Source organism: Bos indicus, chromosome 29 (genome assembly GCF_029378745.1).
Source record: "Bos indicus isolate NIAB-ARS_2022 breed Sahiwal x Tharparkar chromosome 29, NIAB-ARS_B.indTharparkar_mat_pri_1.0, whole genome shotgun sequence".
NCBI classification, from domain to species: domain Eukaryota; kingdom Metazoa; phylum Chordata; class Mammalia; order Artiodactyla; family Bovidae; genus Bos; species Bos indicus.
In genome coordinates, this window is record NC_091788.1 from 27,131,441 (window position 1) to 27,154,299 (window position 22,859).

The 22,859-nt window shown below is 37.2% G+C and overlaps 1 protein-coding gene and 1 pseudogene across 1 annotated transcript; both read left to right on the forward strand.

The window, feature by feature from the left end:
* The first annotated feature begins 9,320 nt into the window (after positions 1–9,320).
* On the forward strand, positions 9,321–10,253 carry LOC109554024 (olfactory receptor 10N1-like). Its single transcript, XM_019954334.2, has one exon. It carries the CDS (start codon positions 9,321–9,323, stop codon positions 10,251–10,253), a length of 933 nt encoding a protein of 310 aa, XP_019809893.2.
* A 6,252-nt stretch (positions 10,254–16,505) lies between these two features.
* On the forward strand, positions 16,506–21,848 carry LOC139180576 (olfactory receptor 10D3-like; annotated as a pseudogene).
* Positions 21,849–22,859: the final 1,011 nt, after the last annotated feature.

Here is a 22,859-nt window from a genome sequence, read left to right on the forward strand (position 1 = left end):
TTATTAAAAAATTAATTAATTTTTTAAATGGAAGGATAATTGCTTTACAGAATTTTGTTTTCTGTCAAACATCAATAAGACTCAGCCATAGGTACACCCATGTCCCCTCCCTCTCAAACCTCCCTCCCATCTCCCTCCCCATCTCACCCTTCTAGATTGTCTCAGAGGCCCTGTTTGAGTTCTCTGAGTGACATTTGGGTTACTTCCATGTCTTGGCTGTTGTAAATTGTGTTACAGCAAATATCTGTGTGCATGTATCTTTTCAAATTAGGGTTTTCTCCAGATATAGGCCCAGGAATGAGATTGCTGGATCATATGGTAGCTCTATTTTTAGTTTCTTAAGGAACCTACATAACTGTTCTCCATACTGGCTGCACAAATTTTCATTCACACCAACCGTGTAGGGGTTACCTTTTCTTTACACCCTCTCCAGCATTTGTTGTTTGTAGATTTTTTGATGATGGTCATTCTGACTGGTGTGAGGTGATATCTCAATGTAGATATGTTTTGATTTGTATTTCTCTAATTATTAGTGATATTGAGCATCTTTGCATGTACTTTGTGGCCATCTGTATGTCTTCTTTGGAGGAATGTGTATTTAGATCTTCTGCCCACTTTTTGATTGAGTTGTTTGGGCTTTTTTTTTTTTGACATAGAGGTGCATGAGCTGTTTGCATATTTTGGAGATTAAACCCTTTTCAACTGCTTCATTTACACACTTCCCCCCCATTCTGGGGGTTGTATTTTCTTTTTGTTTATGGATAACTTTGCTGTGCAAAATCTTCTAAGTTTAATTAGGTCCCTTTTTTATTCTTCATTATTTTAGCAGGTGGATCAAAAAAGATCTTGCTGTAATTTATGTCAAAGTGTCTTCTGACTACTTTTTCCTCTATTGTTTTATAGTATTACTCTTATTAAAAATTCACAGTTATGTTTTAGATAAATTAAAAATAAGAAAAATAATATTTTACTAATATTTGTTCTTCTCTGATGCTTTTTAAAAATGTCAATTCAAGCATCTGACCTAGATTATTTTTCTTTTGCCTAAAGAACTACTTTTAATATTTTTTGCAAGGCAGGCCTCGGGTAACAGATTCTTTCAGATTTTGTTTATCTGAAATGTCATAATTTTACCTCAATTTGAAGGATAACATTATTGGATTTAAAATTCTAAGCTGGTGATTTTTGTATTTCAACACTTTAAATTTTTTACTCCACTCTTTTTTGATTGCCCAGTTTCCAATGAGAGTTCCTCTGTAATTCTTTTTTTTTTCCCATTCAGATTCTTTTTTTAATATAAATTTATTTATTTTAATTGGAGGCTAATTACTTTACAATATTATATTGGTTTTGCTCTGTTCCTTGTAGGTAAAATATCCTTTGTTCTTGGTTTCTTTCAAGATTTTCTTTTTGTTGTTGTTTTGTTTTGTTGGCATATACTTGATGTACTATGTTATTTTCAGGTGTGCAACATAGTAATTTAATATTTAGTTACATTAAGAACTGATCACCATGGTAAATGTGGTAACTATCTGTCTCCATGCAATATTATTATAATATTATTGACCATTTTCCTGATGCTGTATATTTCCATGACTTTTTTATTTTGCAACTGGACATTTGTATTTCCTAATTCCCTTCACCTATTTCTCTCTTCCCCCAACACCATCCCCTTTGGCAACTACCCACTTGTTCTCTGTATTTGTGAGTCTGGTTTTGTTTTATCTGTTTTTAGAGATCACAAGTTGGTGAGATCATACAGTATCTGCCTTTCTCTTTCTGACTCATTTCACCTAGATCCATTTATATCATAAGTGGCAAAACTTTATTTTATTTTTTTATGGCTGAGCAATATTCCGTTGTGACATATATATATGTTTCCCAGGTGGCTCTAGTGGTAAAGAACTTGCCTGCCAGTGCAGGAGACATAAGAGATGTAAGTTCAATTCCTGGGTCAGGATGATCCCCTAGAGGAAGGCATGGCAACCCACTCCAGTATTCTTGCCTGGAAAATCCCATGGACAGAGAAGCCTGGTGGGCTACAGTCCATGGATTTGTAAAGAGTCAGGCATGACTGAAGCAATTTAGCACACATACACACCAATATTTATCCATTCATCTGTCAATGGACACTCTGTCACAATCTTTTTCATATTTAAAAATTCTTAAGTTTCATGTTTTACATTAATATCTACAATTCATTCTGTGACAGTTTTTGTTAATGTGAGGTACGGATTGAGTCTCTCTTTTGTTTGTGTGTTTGTTTTTGATATGAATATCTAAGTATTCCTATCGCATTGCAAAGCCCATCATTTCTTCATTAAATTGCTTTTGTATTTTTGTCAAAATTATTGTTCTGATAAATGCAGATCTGTTTCTGGACTCTGTACCTCATATCACTGAGCTGTGTATTCCTTGGATTATTTCTTTTTTTACTGTTGAGTGGAGGTGGTTTAGGTCTTTATCAAATAGATGATTTGCACATTTCTCTCATTCTGCGTGCTGTTCTCTTACCTTCTCCATGTCTTTTGGAGGCACTCCTTATATTGAGCAGTGGAAACCTGCTGTGAAGAACCTGGCACTTTCTAACAAATAAGGAAACCCTCTGGATTAAGTATAGAATTTCATTGACTTTTTCTTTAATTTTATCCAAAACTTAACCATAGTTTTGATAGTTGTATTTTTATTACAATGTTCCAGTGTATTTTTATTACAATGTTTCAGTAGCCCATTGGGTAGCTAAAGATCACTGAAAATGTTTAAGTTAGAAAGGGGCAGATGTATGCTTTCAGAACATATTCTTCAGCTATCTATAATGGCCAAATAAGAGGGAGTATATGGGAAAAGCTAGAAGTATAACTGGCATCATTACATTTCAGCATATAGTTCAATAAAAACCTAAAAAACTTTGAACTTGCGTGATGGCTGAGGGAAAAGGATGGAAGTCTGTGTGTCTGTTGACCCTAATGCTGAGCATGTGAGAAATGTGAGAAACATTTGGAAGGCTTTCACCAGAGAACAATGTAACTTACAGAGTTATTTATAGAGTGCCTACTGTGTACTCTGCAGTATTCACAGCACTACAAGAGAAGTGGCAAACAAGACAGAAGAAATGTTAGTCTTTATAGAGCTTACAGTGTATAGGGGACACAGGAGTTAAAGGGAAAAGTGTCTGGTGAGTATTATGATGGGGGACTGGAGGAAAGTTTTGAGAGCATATATGTCAACTGACATTGTTGATTATATATTACATGCAATGTACTGTTCTATTTTATGTGTTTTTTCCATTTAATCATCAAGACAACCCAATGAAGGAGATGCTATTATTATCATCACTGTTTTAGAAATTATAAACCTGAGGCATGGAGAGTTTAAGTGCCACGTCCAAGTTAGTAAGCATGGGATGGGACTGAAACTCATACCCTCTAATTAAATAGGCTCCACTCTTTCCTGTGATGAGAAGGACTTGATGACCTCGGTTAATGAAATAATACATTTAAGGACCCAGTTGGAAAGTATTGATTAGAATCAGGGTGCATGCAGTCACAGGAGAAGGGTTTCTGTGTGTTTATTTACAATTTTTTATTGGTAACCTTCTCATTCTATTTCTTTCTCACCATGGGGAAGGGAATTTGAGTTTTCTTTCAAGTATTTTTCAATTTTTAAAAGTATGTCCTCTTTATTTCATACCACTTTCACAATTTCCTTTTCCTATTCCTAGTTAAGAATAGCATTAAGAAATATATTCATTTCTCTTTTTAATTGTTGTTATGAGCTTTGGCTTTTTTTTTTTTTCCTACTTGGAAAAGATGAATGATTCTGCTAATGATGAATAAAGTAACACTAATGGGAATTTAAAGTCTGTTTAAGTGTGTACTTTTCTTATAGCCTTCATTGTACAGAAATCCTCAATTTTCAGTGAGAGTTGTTCTGTATGTAGGTGTATTTTTGATGTGTTTGTAGGGGTTGTGAGCTCCAAGTCATTGTACTCTGTCATCATGATTTCTCTTCCTGACCTTTATGTGTTTTTAAAACTTGAAAGCCTATAAGTAAATAAGTGCCCAAGATATTAATTAAGAATAAATACACACACGTGCATGCTAAGTGGCTTCAGTTGTGTCCAACTCTTTGAGACCCTATGAACAGTAGCCCACCAGGCTCTTCTGTCCATGGGATTCTCCAGGCAAGGATACTGGAGTGGGTTGCTATGCTCTCCTCCAGGAGATCTTCCTTACCCAGGGATCTAACCAGCTTCTCTTCTGTCTCCTGCATTATTAGCAGGTGGGTTCCTTACCACCAGTGCCAGCCGGGAAGCCCCAAGAATAAATACATATGTATCCCAATTTCTGTGTACTGTTAGGCCTTTTGATTGTTATCTGTTATGTTGTTGCTGTTTAGTCACTAAATCTGTTGTCTACTATGTGTGTGTGTGTGTGTGTGTGTGTGTGCGCGCATGTTCAGTCATGTTAATTTTTTTGCTACTCCATGGACTATAGCCTGCCAGGCTACTTCGTGCATGGAATTTTCTAGGCAAGAATATTGGAGTGGGAAGTGCCCTTCTCCGGGGGATCTTCCCAACACAGGGATTGAACCCATGTCTCTCACATCTCTTGCATTGGTAGGCCGATTCTTACCACTAGTGCCACCTGGGAAGCCATGCTGTTGTAGTTATTGTTCAAAACAGAGTCATAAAGAGATGTGAAAGGAGATGGGCAGGGTAAAGCTCAAGGTCTTACTCTCTGAAGACTAGGAAAGGTATACCTTGCTGATCCAGAGGGTCAAACTTGGAGAGAAAACTAGGAACCAGATTCTGATGTTTTAGTATCAACTTGGCTCTGTCCCCAGAATTAAGTCTGTGAAATTTAGACTAAAAAAATTTGTGGCTCAATTCCTACCTCTCCTACTCAACGTTGTGTAATCTTGGGAAAAATTACTCTCTCTGATGACCATGTCATCATTTATAAAGTGGACTAAAAATAGCTACCCTGTGTGGATGTTGTAAGAAGTGAATAAAATAAGATTTTAAAAGACCTTTCCACAAGTGGACTCTCTTTAAATGTTAGTTCCATTTTCCCTTCCTTGGATTGGCTTGTTGAATCCTGAGAACCTGGAAAATCTTATTTAGATTCCATAGGAAACAATCCATTATTATGAAAAACATTCTGATATTCCTTATTTATTTTTTGGTAACTATATACCTATTATTTTCTTTTGTTTTGTTTCATTTTGGTTTGGTTTCTCACCATCTCTCTCACTATAGTTACAGTGAAAGTGTTAGTTGTTCAGTAGTGTTGAACTCTGCGACCCCATGGACTGTAGCCCATCAAGCTCCTCTGTCCATGGAACTCTCCAGGTAAGAATACTGGAGTGAGTAGCCATTCCCTTCTCCAAAGGATCTTCCCAATCCAGGAATTAAACCCAGATCTCCTGCATGGCAGATTCTTTACTGTCTGAGCCACCAGGGAAGCCCCACACTATAATTACTAGTTGATAAAAGAAATGAAATCAGACTGACTAAAATGAAAAAAAACAAAACAATGAAAAAACTCAAATTAAGAAGAGAAGGGGTAAAAGAACTAAAAAAGATTCTAACAATGAATACAAGTCTATGTTCCATTCAATTTCAATACAAATAATTAAGTAGTATGTGCCAGGAAGTTTACAAGTGTTGTCTCATTTAATCTCCAGTGTCCCTATGAAATAACTCCAATTTATGAAGGACTATATTATGGTTCAGAGCAGAGCACTGGCTTGCTCAAGGACTTACAATTAACGAGAAACAGACTTGTTCTTCACACCAGAAACTTCCAAGGTGAATGATCTTTTCATTATGCTACAATTTCTTCTACAACCATAAAAAGTAAGGGAATAGGTAGAGACTCAAAAAATGACAGAGAAGGAAGTCAAATCTGTGAGGTCTATGAAGAACAAAAAGGGTTCTTGAAAGTCTACCCAGAGTAGAAAATTAGGGTGGCCATGGGGGATCCACAACTTCTTTGATTCCTAATTGCTTGAAGATTGTCTTGATTACCGTGTAGTCTTTTCTCAGTCATGAGCTCTCTCAACATCCAGCATTTGATTGCTCCCTGTGCTCAAGGGCTCCTGCTCCCTGAGTCCTGGGATGTATCATGGATGGGGCTCCAGAGGGAGTTAGAGATCATTTAAAACTCTACGAATGTAGGAGATCTTATTTCTGCTAACTCTGAAGAAATCACCCTAGATGATGGGCGAGCCATCAGACATATACTATCCTCTCTCTGTGTAATCCTGAATGGAAAAGACCATTTGGGGTCTACACTTGCTGCTGCTGCTGCTAAGTCGCTTCAGTTGTGTCCGACTCTGTGTGACCCCATAGACGGCAGCCCACCAGGCTCCCCCGTCCCTGGGATTCTCCAGGCAAGAACACTGGAGTGGGTTGCCATTTCCTTCTCCAATGCATGAAAGTGAAAAGTGAAAGTGAAGTCGCTCAGTTGTGTCTGACTCTTAGCGACCCCATGGACTGTGGCCCACCAGGCTCCTCCGTCCATGGGATTTTCCAGGCAAGAGTGCTGGAGTGGGGTGCCAACACTTAGGAAGCCAAAATCCATTTCCATTGCACCCAGGGAAGAGAGATGTTCAGAATGGTAAGTCCCACAAGTCTATAGAAGAGACTGAACTTAAAGGTAAGAAAAACAACATTTGTTTTCCTTAACTGAGCCATGTAACTGTCCAGAGCATTTTCCCATCTTCTTTAATTTTTACTTTTACTCCACTATGGACTCCTGACTAGCATTGTTGGAAGCAATCATGACTAAGAGCTTCCTTCCCATTTTGTGCAATGACTAGAGTCCTTTCCTCCATTCACCCCACAAAACAGCATGCAGAAATACATTCATCTATTATTTCTTTTGTTGTTCCTTAATCATTAATTCAGCATCTGTCACTTTTAAAGAACCACACACTTGCTTAAGAATAAAAATTAGTTGCATATTCTCCCTGACAATGGAGAAAATTCTAAGACATGGAGAAAATAATAATTTTCATGATAAATGGTATGCAAAAGACATTCTCCTGACCTCTTCCAAATCATATGACGAATGTATATATTTTTTATTAAATGGCTCCCTTTTCTTCTCCTTTTCCTAAAATGTAGTATTTCTCAAAGTTTGGTCTCTCATTCCTTCTTTGTCCATAATTTACCCTGTTTCTCCTGGTGACTTCGTTCAGGCTTAAGATACTAACTCTGATCCTCACACAGGTAACTCCTTCCCAAATTCTTTAGCATGGATATCTCTATAGAAAATACAATTATAACAAACCATATACAGCATCTTACTGTGTATCAAAATCTTTCCTGAGCATCATGACATTTAATCTTTACAGCAATTCTGGGAGGTAAATATTATCTCAGTTAATCAGAAAAAAGATATTCAGTGGGTACCCTCTATTTATCCAGCACAATTATAAGAATATACCATATCTTCAAGGGGCACAGTTATATCAGAACATGTCAAAATAAAGATCTGTAGGACACACATGAGGGAAAGGAGACTATTCGATGGTTGAACAGACATGTTCCTATTTTACCCCTCTTATTCTGCCTTAGTTATTAATAATGCTTTCTTTGACTCTCAAAAGTGTCCTGCTTGGAATAATATATTTAACTGATTGGTTAAGGTTGAGCCTACTGGTGCAGGGAATACTTTCTGCTTATATAAAGATGAGAAATTGAGATTCCAAGATTATAAACAACTTGAGTACATGGAGAGCATTATCTTACCATTTTCCAGGTTTTTTTAGAAGACATAATTATCAATCAATAACAATTAATAATATTACTTATAAAAGAAGATCAGAGAAGTTGACCAGGAATTATAATTAGAAATTCAAACCATTATAATTGGACATTTTAAAATATATTTTGCATCTCAGAAAAAGCAAATTATAACGGTAAAAAGTGTAAGTGAAAAAGACACCTCTCTTCTTTTTTAAAGTTAATTTATTGGAGTATAGTTGCTTTATAATATTGTGCTAGTTTCTACACTGCAGGAAAGTTAATTAGCTATACATATACATAAGTCTCCTCTTTTTTTTGGATTTATTTCCCATTTAGGTCACCAAGGAGCACTGAGTAGAGTTCCCTGTACTATACAGTAGGTTTTCATTAGTTATCTATTTTATGCATAGTATTGTGGCATCTCTTCTTGAGAAATTCAGGAGCTCAACCATTGTAGCAGACAGCTGACTGTCTCTCTACTGGCCCTTTCATGTTCTCGACATGATGAGTTTTTCCTTTAAAATAAAACAATTATACTCTTAAAAACAAAACACAGAATGATGGCTACCAGGGTTAGGGGACAACAGGAAATGAGAAATTGCTGATGAATAGGTAGAAAGTTTCACAAATGCTGTAAAACATTATGTTCATAGTTAATATTATCTTGTACACTTAAAAATCTGTTTAGAGAGTAGATCTCATGTGAAGTTTTATTACCACAATAAAATTAAAATTAGAATTTAAAATAATCAGAAGACACAGAAAAGTCTGCAGAATTGAAATACTTTGGATTTCAAAATTTCAGTAGTTAGCAAACATCAAATGTTCCAAAAATTCATCTTTATATATGATAACTTCACTATCACTATCAAAACCTATCACCTACATAGTCTCTAAACATCTACTAATCTCTAAACAAACTAAACACCAGAATAATAATCAAATTTGTCACTGTTAATTTCTTTTCAGGCAAATAACCTTCAGTTCAGTTCAGTCACTCAGTTGTGTCTGACTCTTTGAGACTCCATGCTCAGACTAAGAAATATATCCAGTTAGAATGATATCATATACCCAAATCTTACTACTCTTTAAACTGTATCACAGTCCATTCTTCTCAACATAGATGTGGGTGCCCAAATTGATCTTTGATGAATATTTAGGGTGTATGAACACATATTTGAGCAACTGTAGCTTTGTAATAGAGTCAGGAGGGTGAGGCTTCCACATGTTTTCAGGTTGGTCTTAAATTTGGGACATGCTCATCTGCTCAGTATTGATGCCTATGTTCTCATAGTACATCCAGTATTTTACTTTGCTAAAGCTTCATATTGCTTTGAATCCCTATTCATAAAAGAATGTGATATCTTGAGATACAAAGGCACACATCTGCTTTACTAGCCCCTAAATATTACTCCCAGAATTTCTGATTCTTAATTTCAACCTCATGTTTATGTGTAAACAAAGACCAGTGATGATGAATGTATCGGTATTGCATCTGTCACAATCAGCCTCCACAGTCATGGTTTCTGGTCTTTTGTTTCCCCTAGACCTTCCTCCCAGGAACATGAGGAACCACACAGAGCTGAATGAGTTCATCCTACTGGGAATACCTCAGACAGAGGGAGTGGAGACTGTGCTCCTTGGCATCTTCTCGTTCATTTACCCCTTGACCCTGCTCGGAAATTTGCTCATCCTTCTAGCAATTGTCTCCTCCTCGACCCTTCACACTCCCATGTACTTCTTCTTGGGACTCCTCTCGATTTTGGACATGTTGTTCCCCTCTGTTCTCTGTCCCAAGATGCTAGTCTATTTTTCTGGCCAGAACCGAGCCATTTCTTATAAGGGATGTGCTGTTCAGCTCTTCTTCTATCATTTCCTGGGTTCTACAGAAGGCTGCCTCTATTCTGTGATGGCTTATGATCGTTTTGTTGCCATCTGTCACCCACTGAGGTATAAGCTCATCATGAGACCTGGAGTCTGTGTTGGTTTGGTCTTGGCAGCCTGGTTGGTGGGTTGTCTTCAGGCCACTATCCTGACATCCTTTACCTTTCAGCTACCCTACTGTGGCCCTAATCAGGTGGACCACTTCTTCTGTGACATTCCTGTTATCTTACCCCTGGCTTGTGCTGACAGCTCCTTTGCCCAGGGTGTAGCTTCCACTAGTGTTGGCTTTCTGGCTTTAATGCTTTGGTTGAGTATTTGTGCCTCCTACACACGCATTGGGATTGCCATTTTGAGGATCCGTTCGGCAGAGGGCAGGCAGAAAGCTTTCTCTACCTGCAGTGCCCACCTCACTGCCATTCTCTGTGCCTTTGGACCTATAATCATTGTCTATCTGCAGCCCACACCCAACCCCTTGCTAGATGCCATGGTGCAACTATTAAATAATACTGTCTCACCCATGCTGAACTCGTTAATCTATTCCTTAAGGAACAAGGAAGTGAAAAGTTCCCTAAAAAGGATTTTCCACAATGTAGTATTTACTGTTCTGCACTAAATTAAGGGTTTTATAGTGGATTTTAAAATGTATTGACTCTTAATATCACTCACCTACTCAATCAAATGAGTAATTAGATAAATAATCAAATAATATCAAGGGAAAATGCTTTCTCTAAAGCATTAAGTCTGCCTAATAAGATTTTCTATTTTTGTGCATAATTGTAAACCCGGAGGCCCCATAAGTAACTTCATAATTCATGCTATTCTCAGTGCACTAATCCTGGAGAAGGAATCCAAGGGAAATTGCAAGAAGCTTGAGACAGATTTCTTATAATAGACAGCAAATTTTGCCTGATTGAAAATAGTGAAGATCTATGGCAATACAAAAGTTATCCTTCAATAGCCATCTCTGTGCCAAATTAGTTTTTCTTACTTCACTTAGAATGTAATCATTCCTCGGTTCTCCCTCTATGCATTTCAGTTGGTCCATGTTGCTAACAGTAGTATTAATCGTAATTGCTAGACCATGATCTGTGATGAATATTCCATAGATACCATCTCATGTAATCTTCATATCCCCCCATAAAGGAGTTTCAATTTCAAAAAAAAGAACTTTGAGGATTAGAAGCTTCAAATAATGGAGCCAAGTTTGCACATTAAGTGGCAAACCAGACCTCACATTCAGATCTTGTTAATTAAATAGCTCTTACTCTTAATCCCGCTACAACATGATTACCCTGAAGGACCTGCTTGGCAATTTATTCAAACTCACGACCTCTTTCCGGAGCTCATGATACACAGAGAGCTTTCAATAAATAACTAGTAAAATATGCATGGACATAGGTCATGTTTATATGTTGACTTTATTATTATCTCCATTAATTCTGTGCCATGACTCATTGTATCCCTCTGTACATGGTGGCAATGAGATCTAGAAATAAGTATTTTGCCATTCATAACACATTTAATTACAGTAAAGCCAGGTATAGCCCAAGCCCTCTTAACTCCTATTGTCATTTTTTTTCCTGCTCTACCATACAGACAACATCCCAGATTACTCTTTAGTGTGAAAGGGTTGGGAAAGCCTTCCTGTTCAGTGTTGTTTGAAGAGATGTCCTGATTACTGGGTTCAATGACCAGTTCTTGTTCTCCCACCAAGACATTTTCCAAGTTGGCTTCCAGTGATACTTAAGTTGGTCATTATTTCTAAATTTTCTCCAGAAATCAGGGGGAAAGAGAGAGCAATATTTACTGCCCTAAGCTTTTATGACATTTTATTAATTTGTAGTTATTTTGTATTCCATTTTTATTCCCCAAAGTTTCCATTCTACCTGAAACCATTAAAAACAAAACAAAAAATACAACCCTGAATTAAATACACTGTTGCTGCAAATCAAAACCACTATGAGATACCATTTCACACCAGTCAGAATGGCTGCGATCCAAAAGTCTACAAATAATAAATGCTGGAGAGGGTGTGGAGAAAAGGGAACTCTCTTACACTGTTGGTGGGAATGCAAACTAGTACAGCCACTATGGAGAACAGTGTGGAGATTCCTCAAAAAACTGGAAATAGAACTGCCTTATGATCCAGCAATCCCACTGCTGGGCATACACACTGAGGAAACCAGAAGGGAAAGAGACACGTGTACCCCAATGTTCATCGCAGCACTGTTTATAATAGCCAGGACATGGAAGCAACCTAGATGTCCATCAGCAGATGAATGGATAAGAAAGCAGTGGTACATATACACAATGGAGTATTACTCAGCCATTAAAAAGAATACATTTGAATCAGTTCTAATGAGGTGGATGAAACTGGAGCCTGTTATACAGAGTGAAGTAAGCCAGAAGGACAAACACCAATACAGTATACTAACGCATATATATGGAATTTAGAAAGATGGTAACGATAATCCTGTATACGAGACAGCAAAAGAGACACTGATGTATAGAACAGGCTTATGGACTCTGTGGGAGAGGGAGAGGGTGGGAAGATTTGGGAGAATGGCATTGAAACATGTGAAATGTCATGTATGAAACGAGATGCCAGTCCAGGTTCAATGCACGATGCTGGATGCTTGGGGCTGGTGCACTGGGACGACCCAGAGGGATGGTATGGGGAGGGAGGAGGGAGGAGGGTTCAGGATGGGGAACACATGTATAACTTTTTTTAAATTAAAATTGAAAAAAAAAAATACACTGTTGCCTTTACAAAAGGCATGAGACAAAAAGGATAAAATGAAGCCCATTTAAACGTAGACAATGGTTTGATGTGCAGTGTGAGAATTCCAAGGCCCTTCCTAACCTGACCAGTAAAATCTAACATCACAATAAAAATTCCTATGCTTTGGGAATGTATCCTAGACAATATGTTGCATTTAAGCAATTCTACTATAGTTTGATGTCCTATTAATGCTGGATATTGGTGGAAACCCCACATGCTATGATATCTGATAAAGCCTGGATATGGATTATGGACAGATACTTATAGATTTTTTTTCTATGCAATGGAAAATTCCATCACGTTTGTCTTATTCACTGTTATACCCACAGGATGTGGCCCAGTGATCTACTAGGAACTGTGGGTAGGTTTGTTGCATGAATAAATGGATACCGCTTAGACTTTCAAATTAAATGTAATTACCTATTCATTTACATAAAACAGAAACATGAGTGAAATAATTAGGATAGGTAAAAATCACATTCACTAATTTAAATATATATTCTCATTAAAGTTGAAGATGTATGAAAGCTGAATATGAATGAACTCCAACCACTTGCCTCCTTCTAATAATTACTACTTAGCACTGAAAAAATCAAAGCTGTTTAAATCTTTCCTATATGTGAAGTTTTAGTACAGCACCCAATATAAAATTTTATTTAAATAATGTGTACACACACATGTACACACTGCTTTTTAATATTGTACTCCATCAACAGTAACAACAAACAAATATTTTGATTAAAAAGGAGATCAAGGACTTAAACAGACATTTCTCCAAAAAAGACACACAAATGGCCAATAAGCATATGAAAAGATGCTCAATCTCTACCGCTAGAGAAATTCAAATCAAATTCATGAGAAATCACCTCACACCCATTAGAATGGCTCTTACTGGAAAAAAAAGAGGAAAAGATAAGAAATGTGAAGAAGCTGGAACCATTGTTCATTATTGGTGGGGATATAAAGTGGTGCAGCCACTATGGAAAGCAGTATGCTGGTTCCTCAAAAAATTTAAAAATAAAATTGCCCTGTGATTTAGCAATTATCCTTCTGAATTATGTCCAAAAGGGTCTTAAATAGATATTTGTAGCATGCTCCTCATCATGGCATTATTCACAATAGGCAGGAGGTGGAAGCAATTCAGGTGTCCATTAATGATGAATAGATAATCAAAATGTGGTACATACATACAGGCAATAGTACTCCCATCTTTACAAGGAAGAAAATCCCATCTTTACAAGGAAGAAAATCCCATCTTTACAAGGAAGAAAATCCCATCTTTACATGGAAGAAACTTGAAGAGATTATGTTAAGTGAAATAAGCAGTCACAAAATAAGACAGATACTATGTGATTTCCGTATGATTTAAGTATATGAGGTTTATAGAGTTGTCAAAATATAGAAAAAGAAGGTAGAATCACCATTCTACCTTGCCAGGGTTGCCAGGGGTGGGGAAAGGGAAAATAATTTAATGGATGTAAACTTTCCTTTTGTAAGATGAAAAAGCTGTAAAGTTTGGTTGCACAACAACATGAATATACTTAGCACTACTGAACTGTACACTGAAAATGGTTGACAGTAAATTTTGTGCTTTATGTCTTTTAGCACAGTTTAAAAATTAGGCTGCTTATTTAGTTTTCACAGATCCTGTGATTTTTGAGTTTGCTGCTGCTGCTAAGTCGCTTGTCGTGTCCGACTCTGTGCGACCCCATAGATGGCAGCCTACCAGGCTCCACGGTCCCTGGGATTCTCCAGGCAAGAACACTGGAGTGGGTTGCCATTTCCTTCTTCAATGCATGAAAACGAAAAGTGAAAGTGAAGTCACTCAGTTGTGTCTGACTCTTTGTGACTCCATGGACTGCAGCCCACTAGGCTCCTCTGTCCACAAGACTTTCCAGGCAAGAGTACTGGAGTGAGGTGCCATTGCCTTCTCCGTTTGAGTTTGCTAGTTCTCCCCTTTTTCTTATAACTCCATCTGCAGTTCAGTCAGTTCAGTTCAGTTGCTCAGTTGCGTCTGACTCTTTGTGACCGCATGGGCTGCAGCACCCCAGGCTCCTCTGTCCATGGGATTCTTGAGGCAAGAATACTGGAATGGGTTGTCATTCCCTTCTCCAGGGGATCTTGCTGACCCAGGGATCGAACCTGGTCTCCTGCATTGCAGGCATATTCTATATTGTCTGAGCCACCAGGGAAGCCCGTGTGCTTCTGTTACCTTCATAATTTTACAATGACTTTATAACACTTTAAAAAAAATAAGCCTTTTTTTTTTTTAAAGAGACATGTAAATATGCAATTATTGAGGCAGGATATCTGAACAGAAAGTTTTGAGGAAAAAATCCAGAGCAATTACTTCACAGAAAAACAGGAACCATTTTTTCCCCTAAAACCATGGTGTACTATATATTATATTGTTTATAGATTATGCCTAATTTGTAAAAACAGGTTCTGATCCCAAAGACTGGGGTTCTACTGTTCTCATTCTCATACTGTTACTCTCCTTTGTTGGTTCTGATCTTCTTGGTGTTCCCAGGAGACACTTGTGTGGAGCCTTTTCCTGATAATTAGAATCCAAGTCTAGTTCTCAGGGTAATTTCAGGTACAGAAACTTAAATGCAAAAAAATTCTACTCTGATGTCAACTGGTTAGGCTAAAGGAGGATATTAATCCACATACATTCCCAGTAGCATTTCTCTGACTTAGTTACTATCTTTTCTCCTTTTTCCCTGACCAAGTATCTCAAACTTCTACAGTCCAAGGACTTTCCTTATTTGTTTTTCTCAATGTATTTGAGCTCCTCCAGCCACCCTCCCCATGATAGTTGGTGTTATCTCTTCACATGCCCTCTTTCCAATAATACACTCAAATACAAGGCTACTAAAAACCCTCTTAGATTTTTCAAACTTCCTAATATAGAGACCACAATATAGAAAGTGACCAATCCAGCTCTGGGTAATCATTTCTTACGTGGGGCTCTCAAGCTTTATCTCGGGCTTTCCTGATGGCTCAGTTGGTAAAGAATCCACCTGTAATGCAGGAGACCCAGGTTTGATCCTTTGATCCTTAGGAAGATCCCCTGAAGAAGGAAATGGCAACCCATTCCAGTGTTCTTGCCTGGAGAATCTCATTGACAGAGGAGCCAGGTGGGCTACAGTCCATGGTGTCACAAAGAGTTGGACATGATTGAGCAACTAACACATACACACATCTGTCTACCTACCTATGTGTGCTTATTTTGACAAGTATAAGAAAAATTATTAATCAGAAAGTTAATATTAAAAAGGAATTATGCAAAACTACATATAGGGTATGATTGTAAGTAGTTAAAAATATAACTGTGTTTATAGTGATTGGAAAGAGCATATTAAATAAAGTCAAGGAAAGATACTGGTATTTTTCTCACTCTTGAATATTTATCAGATAGTTAATAAAGTTGTAATGCTACATTTACAATAAATCTATAATATGTTATGAAATAATGAGATGTGTAATGGGAAACGGGTGTTAAGATAGACAGGAGGACCTCTAATTACTCCCTTTGGTGATTCACAATTCTTAAGTCTAAGATTGGGCCACAGGGGATAGTGTCTTAATAGAAACTCTCCAGTTTGAAAATATCATAAATCCAGCATTTCATGACCAGACTACATGACAGGGCTGAGTGTGGAAACTTTGTGTCTTGGACTCAAGAGCACAAGGTGCTGAACCTTGTCTCTATGTCATGGCATCTTACGTCAATATGGACTTTGGGCTTTAGAAATATATTCTTGCCTAAAACTTGACAAAAATCCCTCTGCCCATGTTAGGTGTGTTTTCCATTAGCTGGTGTTTGTCTAAAACTTTACCTCCTTCTATTCAACTCTTATTCTGCTTACACTATGCTTCTCCCTTTTCTCTCTCTCTGTCTTGCTTTTAACTCTATTTGTCCTGATCATTTTCCCTGTTCAAACAACTTAAGAAGGAGAATTATGGAAGTTATGAAAATTCTTATATATTGCTGAGTCCTGTGATTCATTGGGAAGTCAGCACTGAGAAGGACGTGAAGCGGGGCAGACTTAGAGATAAGTGTGCTCATGCAGTAGGAGAATGATTTGTATGAGGAAGGTGGATGAGACTGAAGCAGATTGGTTCTTTGTTTATGAATTCCCTTTTGCGGTTAGTATAAAAAATAAAAACTATCCCCACTCTTAACATCTACTCTTTTAATCAATATCAATCTACTCCTCTTATCAATATGAGAACTTCCTTTAGCAGGCGTATGTACTTTCATTGTCATCGAACCCTGAAGGTTAAAATGCAATTTTCTTTGAATGTGGTGATAGCGAAAGTCACAAAATTTATAAAATGCTAATAATATAAAGTTTTAGAATTCAGAGTTGGAAGAAAATATCTAGTTTAGTCTCCTTTGCAGCAAAATAATTCCTTCTTCTGTTTCCCTAAGGGTAAAATTTTCTGCTTGAAAATCTTCTGTTATTATCTGTTCTTAGAAATTTTTTTTCCTGGTATGTCAGGTTCTTTCCTGAGAATAGGTTTGGATGGAGATAAGGCATTGAGTGCTAACTGCAGAGGAGGAAAGAGAATTTTGAAATTGAATCTAAGGTAATTTGTGAAATCTACACTTTTGCTGATCACATGTTTGGAACAAACACCTTTGTGAATTTGTTGAGCTAGAAACAAAAAAAGTTCAGGTAAATGGAGAATTTATGCACTTCTAGCCTACAAAATATTTTAATTCTGCCAGATATTTACATAATCCTCTGCTGAAGGTCTCATGGAAAGAACATTTTTCCTGACCTGTGTGTTTTTCTTTGATATTTTTAAAAAAGCTTTATTTTTTTTAGATGAGTTTTTGGTTTACAGTACAGATTTCTCATATACTGTAGGCCCATACACATGTACAGCCTGTCCCATATCCAAACATCCCCATCAGAGGGCACACTTGTTATAAACGATAAATCTACCCTGATACGTCATTATTACCTGAAATCCATAGTTTACTTTGGGGTCCACTTTCAGTTTTGTCCATTCAATGGATTTGAACAAATATGTAATAGCATCTACCTACCATTCCATACAATGTATTTTCACTGACCTAAAAGTCCTTTGTGCTCCACCTATCCATCCCCTGCCAACCAGTAATCTTTTTACTGTCTCCAGAATGTCATATGGTTGGAATGATAAAGGTTGTAGCTCTTTCAGATAGACTTCTTTCACTTAGTAACACAGCCTTATTATTCCTCCATGTCTTTGCATAGGTTGATGGCTCATTTCTTTATAGCACTTAATGATGTTCCATTGTCTGGATTTACCATAGTTTATCCATTCCCCTACTGAAGGACATCTTGGCTGCTTCCAAGTTTTGGCAATGGTGAATAAAGTTTATATAAACATCAATGTGCAGAGTTTTGTGTTAATATACATTTTCAACTCCTTTGCTTAAATATCAAGGACCATGGCTGCTAGATCATGGTAAGAATACATTGAGATTCATAACAAACTGCCAAACTGTCTTACAAAGTGACTGTGCCATTTGCATGTCTACCAGAAATGACAGCTCCTGTTACTTCACATTCTCACTAGTATTTGGTATTGTCAGTGTTTTAGATTTTGGGCATTCTAGGTTTGTAGTGTTATCTCTTTGTTTTAATTTGTATTTCCCTGAAAATCCCATGTGCGGAGGAGCCTGGTAGGCTGCAGTCCATGGAGTCACGAAGAGTCAGACACGACTGAGCGACTTCACTTTCTCTTTTCACTTTCATTCCCTGGAGAAGGAAAATGCAACCCACTCCAGTGTTCTTGTCTGGAGAATCCCAGGGACGGGGGAGCCTGGTGGGCTGCCGTCTATGGGGTCGCACAGAGTCGGACACGACTGAAGCAACTTAGCAGCAGCAGATGACATAATGTGGAACATCCTTTTATGTCCTTATTTTCCAGGTTTATATTTATCTTCTTTGGTGAGGTATCTATTAAGGTCTTTGGGATAATTTTTAATTGGGTTGTTGGTTTTCTTATTACTGAATTTTTAAGAGTTCTTCATAACATTAGTCATTTGTCAGATGTCTTTTACAAAATATTTTCTCTCATTCTGTAGCTTATTTTCTCATTCTCTTAGCTGTGTTTTTGTCAAAACAAGTTTTTTTTTTTTTTTAATTTTAATGAAGTTCAGTGTATCAGTTATTTCTCTTATGAATTGTGCCTTTGGTGCTATATCTAAAAACTCATTGCCGTATCCAAGATCGTGTAGATTTTCTCCTAAATTATCATCTATGAGTTCAGTAGTTTTGCATTTCACATTCAGGTTTGTTATTCATTTGAAGTTAATTTTTGTGGAGGGTGTAAGGTCTATGTCTAGATATATTTTGTGTGTGTGTGTGTGTGTGTGTGTGTGTGTGAGAGAGAGAGAGAGAGAGAAAGAGAGAGAGAGAGAGAGAGAGAGAGAGAAAGAGATGTCCTGTTCTGGAATCATTAGTTTTAAAAAGACCATCTTTTCTCATTGTATTGCATTGCCTTGGCTCTTTTGTCAAAGATCAGTTGACTATGTTTACTCTACTTTTTTTCAAATCTTGCGGATCCCTTTTCAAGTCCATTTCTAATTATATCTTCATCACACCTTCAATGCTTTTGTTATAACTACATTACCATTGTCTTATATGCATGAGGACATAATATTGGACATATTGGACATTTACTACTAAATGCCAAGCATTGGGCAAGGAATTTTATTTTTGTTATCTCATTCAATCCTCACAGAGACTTTATGAGGCAGACAATATGATTATCCACTGTTCTTCTGTAAGAGTTGAGGCTCAGTTAGGTTAAGTGAGTTTCTTATGGCCCAGAGGTAGAAAATGATAGAGTCAGGGTCAGAGTTAGAAACCAGTTTTCTATTAGGTTAAGTTTTTTAGGGATAACACTTTATTTTATTCATCTTTATATTTCTAGCAGGTGGATAGAAAATTAATGTTTGTGAGATTAAATTGATTGTTGAGGCTTAAACTCAATGTGTAAAGTATATTTTGGGCTGGAAAGGAGTTTTTATGCTTTCCTGTTTGTATTTTTGCCAGAATCACAATCTACTCAAACATTTTGTACAGGACAAGCTTTATACAGGGCCCTGACTCTATAGATTGATTTCAAGGTTATTCTGAACAGCTCCTATTTTCTCTACTTCTTCATTCTTTGCCATAAATTCTACTTATTGAGCTTTTTTTCCTGTATGGCTATACTCCTTTATTCTTATAAAATTGAAACAATGTAGGAAATGGTAAGAGATTAGCAATTTATAAATTAATATTAATACATATATCAGATTATTTCCTATGAGAAAATATTGATCACAAACAGAGAAAAATCAGTTATATCCAAGTGACAACATGTGGACGGCTAACAAAATTTGATTCAAAGGAACAAAAGAAGATATTGGGCCTTTAGAAAAAATAATTGAGGATCTTTAGGCTTATATGACTGACATTAATTAATGAAGTTAAAAAATTATAATGTAATTGAAATTTACATGAATGAGATCTGTGGTATAGAAATAAAGTCTTCCTGAGGAGGGATGTATTTCTGGTGGGATGCAATAGCTATTTCTATTACTTACACGAGGCTCTTCTAGACTCAGTGTAATTCCTGTGTGTGTGTATGAGCATGTTATAAATATGAATTGTATGTCTTTTCTTGAATGTAAATGCTAAACAGTGAAAACACTATCACTGTAAGTAAAAATAAATAGGTAAGTGAATATCATTTCTGTTTAGGTTCACATTTTTATATGCATATACTTGGATAGTTGGTCTATCACTTTGCTGTGCTTAGTCGCTCAGTTGTGTCTGACTCTTTGTGACCCCATGGACTGTAGCCCAACAAGATCCTCTTTCCCTGGGATTCTCTAGGCAAGAATACTGGAGTTGGTTGCCCCACAGTTATCCAGGGGATCTTCCCAACCCAGGGATCAAACCCAAGTCTCCCACATTGCAGGCTGATTCTTTACCAGCTGAGCCTCCTGGGAAGCTCAAGAATACTGGAGTGGGTAGCCTATCCCTTCTCCAGGGGATTTTCCTGACCTAGGAATCAAACCAGGGCCTCCTGATTTGCAGGCAAATTCTTTACCAGCCACCAGAGAAGCCCAGTTGGTCTATTAAGCAAATAATTATGACTTGGCTTATAATACAAAACAAGTCTGCCATCTGATGCCAAATTTTCCTTGGAGAAGATGCTTCTGTAATATACCAGTTTGTGTGATGATAAACTGGATTGGGAGAAACTACCTAAAACCTATAATAAGAGTTGATTACTGCGAGGTTTGTCAACTATAAATTATTCTATTTAATTTTGCACATGAAAAATACTGAGGCCAAATGCAACACATTACTTAGCTGCAGGTCCGGATTTATTACTGGTTTCCTTTTCCTCTTTGATGTTTTTTTGCTCACAGTCACTGTTTGAGAAATAAGTTTATGAGGAAGATATTTTCTCAGTTATTTTTAGTCTTATATCATGAATGCTTTGCTTTTCCAGGACTGCCTGGTGCATAGACATGCAGAACTTCTGTGTCAGAGTTCATATCGTTGGGAATTCCTAACACTGGAGGGCTGGAGATCTTGCTATTCATCCTGTTTTTGATGTTCTATCTCTTCACTTTACTGGGAAACCTCCTCATCTTCCTCACCATTATGGTTTCTTCCAACCTCCACACCCCCATGTATTTTTTCCTGTCAGTGTTTGATGTATTTTTCCCTTCAGTGAGTTCCCCCAAAATGATACTACCTAATGGGACAAAGCTGAACCATCTCTTACCAGGGCTGTGCCTCCCAGCTGTTCTTTTACCACTTTCTGGGTAGTACTGAGTGCTTCCTCTACACTGTGATGGCCTATGACTGCTTTGTGGCTATTTGTCACTCTTTGTGATACATGGTTATCAAGAACCCCAGAGTGTGTACCAGCTTGACAGTGGGTTCTTGGCTGGGTAGCTGCCTACATGGAAATATCCTCACATTTCTGGTGTTTAAGTTACTTTACTGTGGCCCTGATGAGTTGGACAATTTCTTCTGTGACATCCCAGTGGTGCTACCCCTGGCCTGTGCAGACACCTCTCTAGCTCAGATGGTAAGCTTCACTAACATGGATTTTGTGACTCTTACATGCCTTATCCTTATCCTTACTTCCTATGGTTGCATTGTCCTTTCCATTTCCAAAATCAAATCTTCTGAAGGCAGGCGCCGAGCTTTTTCAACCTGCAGTGCCCACCTGATTTCAATCATCTTGTTCTATAGGCCTGTCATGCTTGTCTATCTTCGGCCTGCTTCCATCCCCTGGCTAGATTCTGTTATCCAAGTGTTAAATAATATTGTTGCCCCTTCCCTTAATCCTTTGATTTATACCTTGAGAAACAAGGATGTGAAGCTGGCTCTGAGGAAAGCATTAACTTAAGTGGTCCATGTTCTGGGGCATAAGGTATGGTGGCAGTTTCTTTCTGAAATTCTTTGAGGAGTTGCTTCAGATACACTACTTGTACAATAGGATTGATGCTGAAATAGTGAGCTGGGTGAAGATGCTATGTGACATCTCTTGGGAGTCCTGTCATGTGGTCAGGGATTGGTGGACTGAGCCACGATGTACTGCTTCAAGGACACTTTTCAGATTAACTCAGCCTTTCTCTGTTTTAATTTGCCAAAACAGTGTATCTTTTCTGCTTTACACAGTCTGTTCTCGTGGGAACTGTGTTTTCATTGATTATCATAAAGAAACAAGGTTCTGGAGAACATGGACTGGCTTCCTTCCTTCTTTCCCCAAATATATGCCATACTCTATTTTCTTACAATCTCTTTCTGGCCATTTAATAAAACCAGGTCAACAAGGTGTGAAATTTTAAAGTAGAATTGCACAGTTTGGTAAATTTAAGTTTAAAATTGGTTTATAACTTCTATGGCTTTAATCATGTCTTCTCAGTACAAAACAATCCCATTTGAAGCTTTATGCTTTTGGCCATCAGAGAAATTTGGCATTAAAATTCTACTCATATGTCATAAGTGAGAAGTTGGCCATTAATCTATTCTTATAAAACGGGAGACTGGATTTCTGTAAATTGGCAGAGGAAAGTCTCTCTGAGTCAGCATTCTCTATTCATTATACGTTTGGTCCATTTCCTGAAAATCTAATAGATCTGTAATTAGTTAAAATTGAAGCACTAACAATGTAACTTACTTGTTTTTGAATCTTTCAACATTAAAATTTTTTAAATTTTTTAATATAAATTTATTTATTTTAATTGAAGGTTAATTACTTTACAATATTGTATTGGTTTTAATCAAATGAGTTTTAGGTTTATTATCTATTTAGATTTATCCAAACACCTAGAATAAGAGCTAACACTTAAAATAGTCCAATGTATATGATACACTTTACATGTATTGACTAATTTCTCACAAAATCCTAAGACAT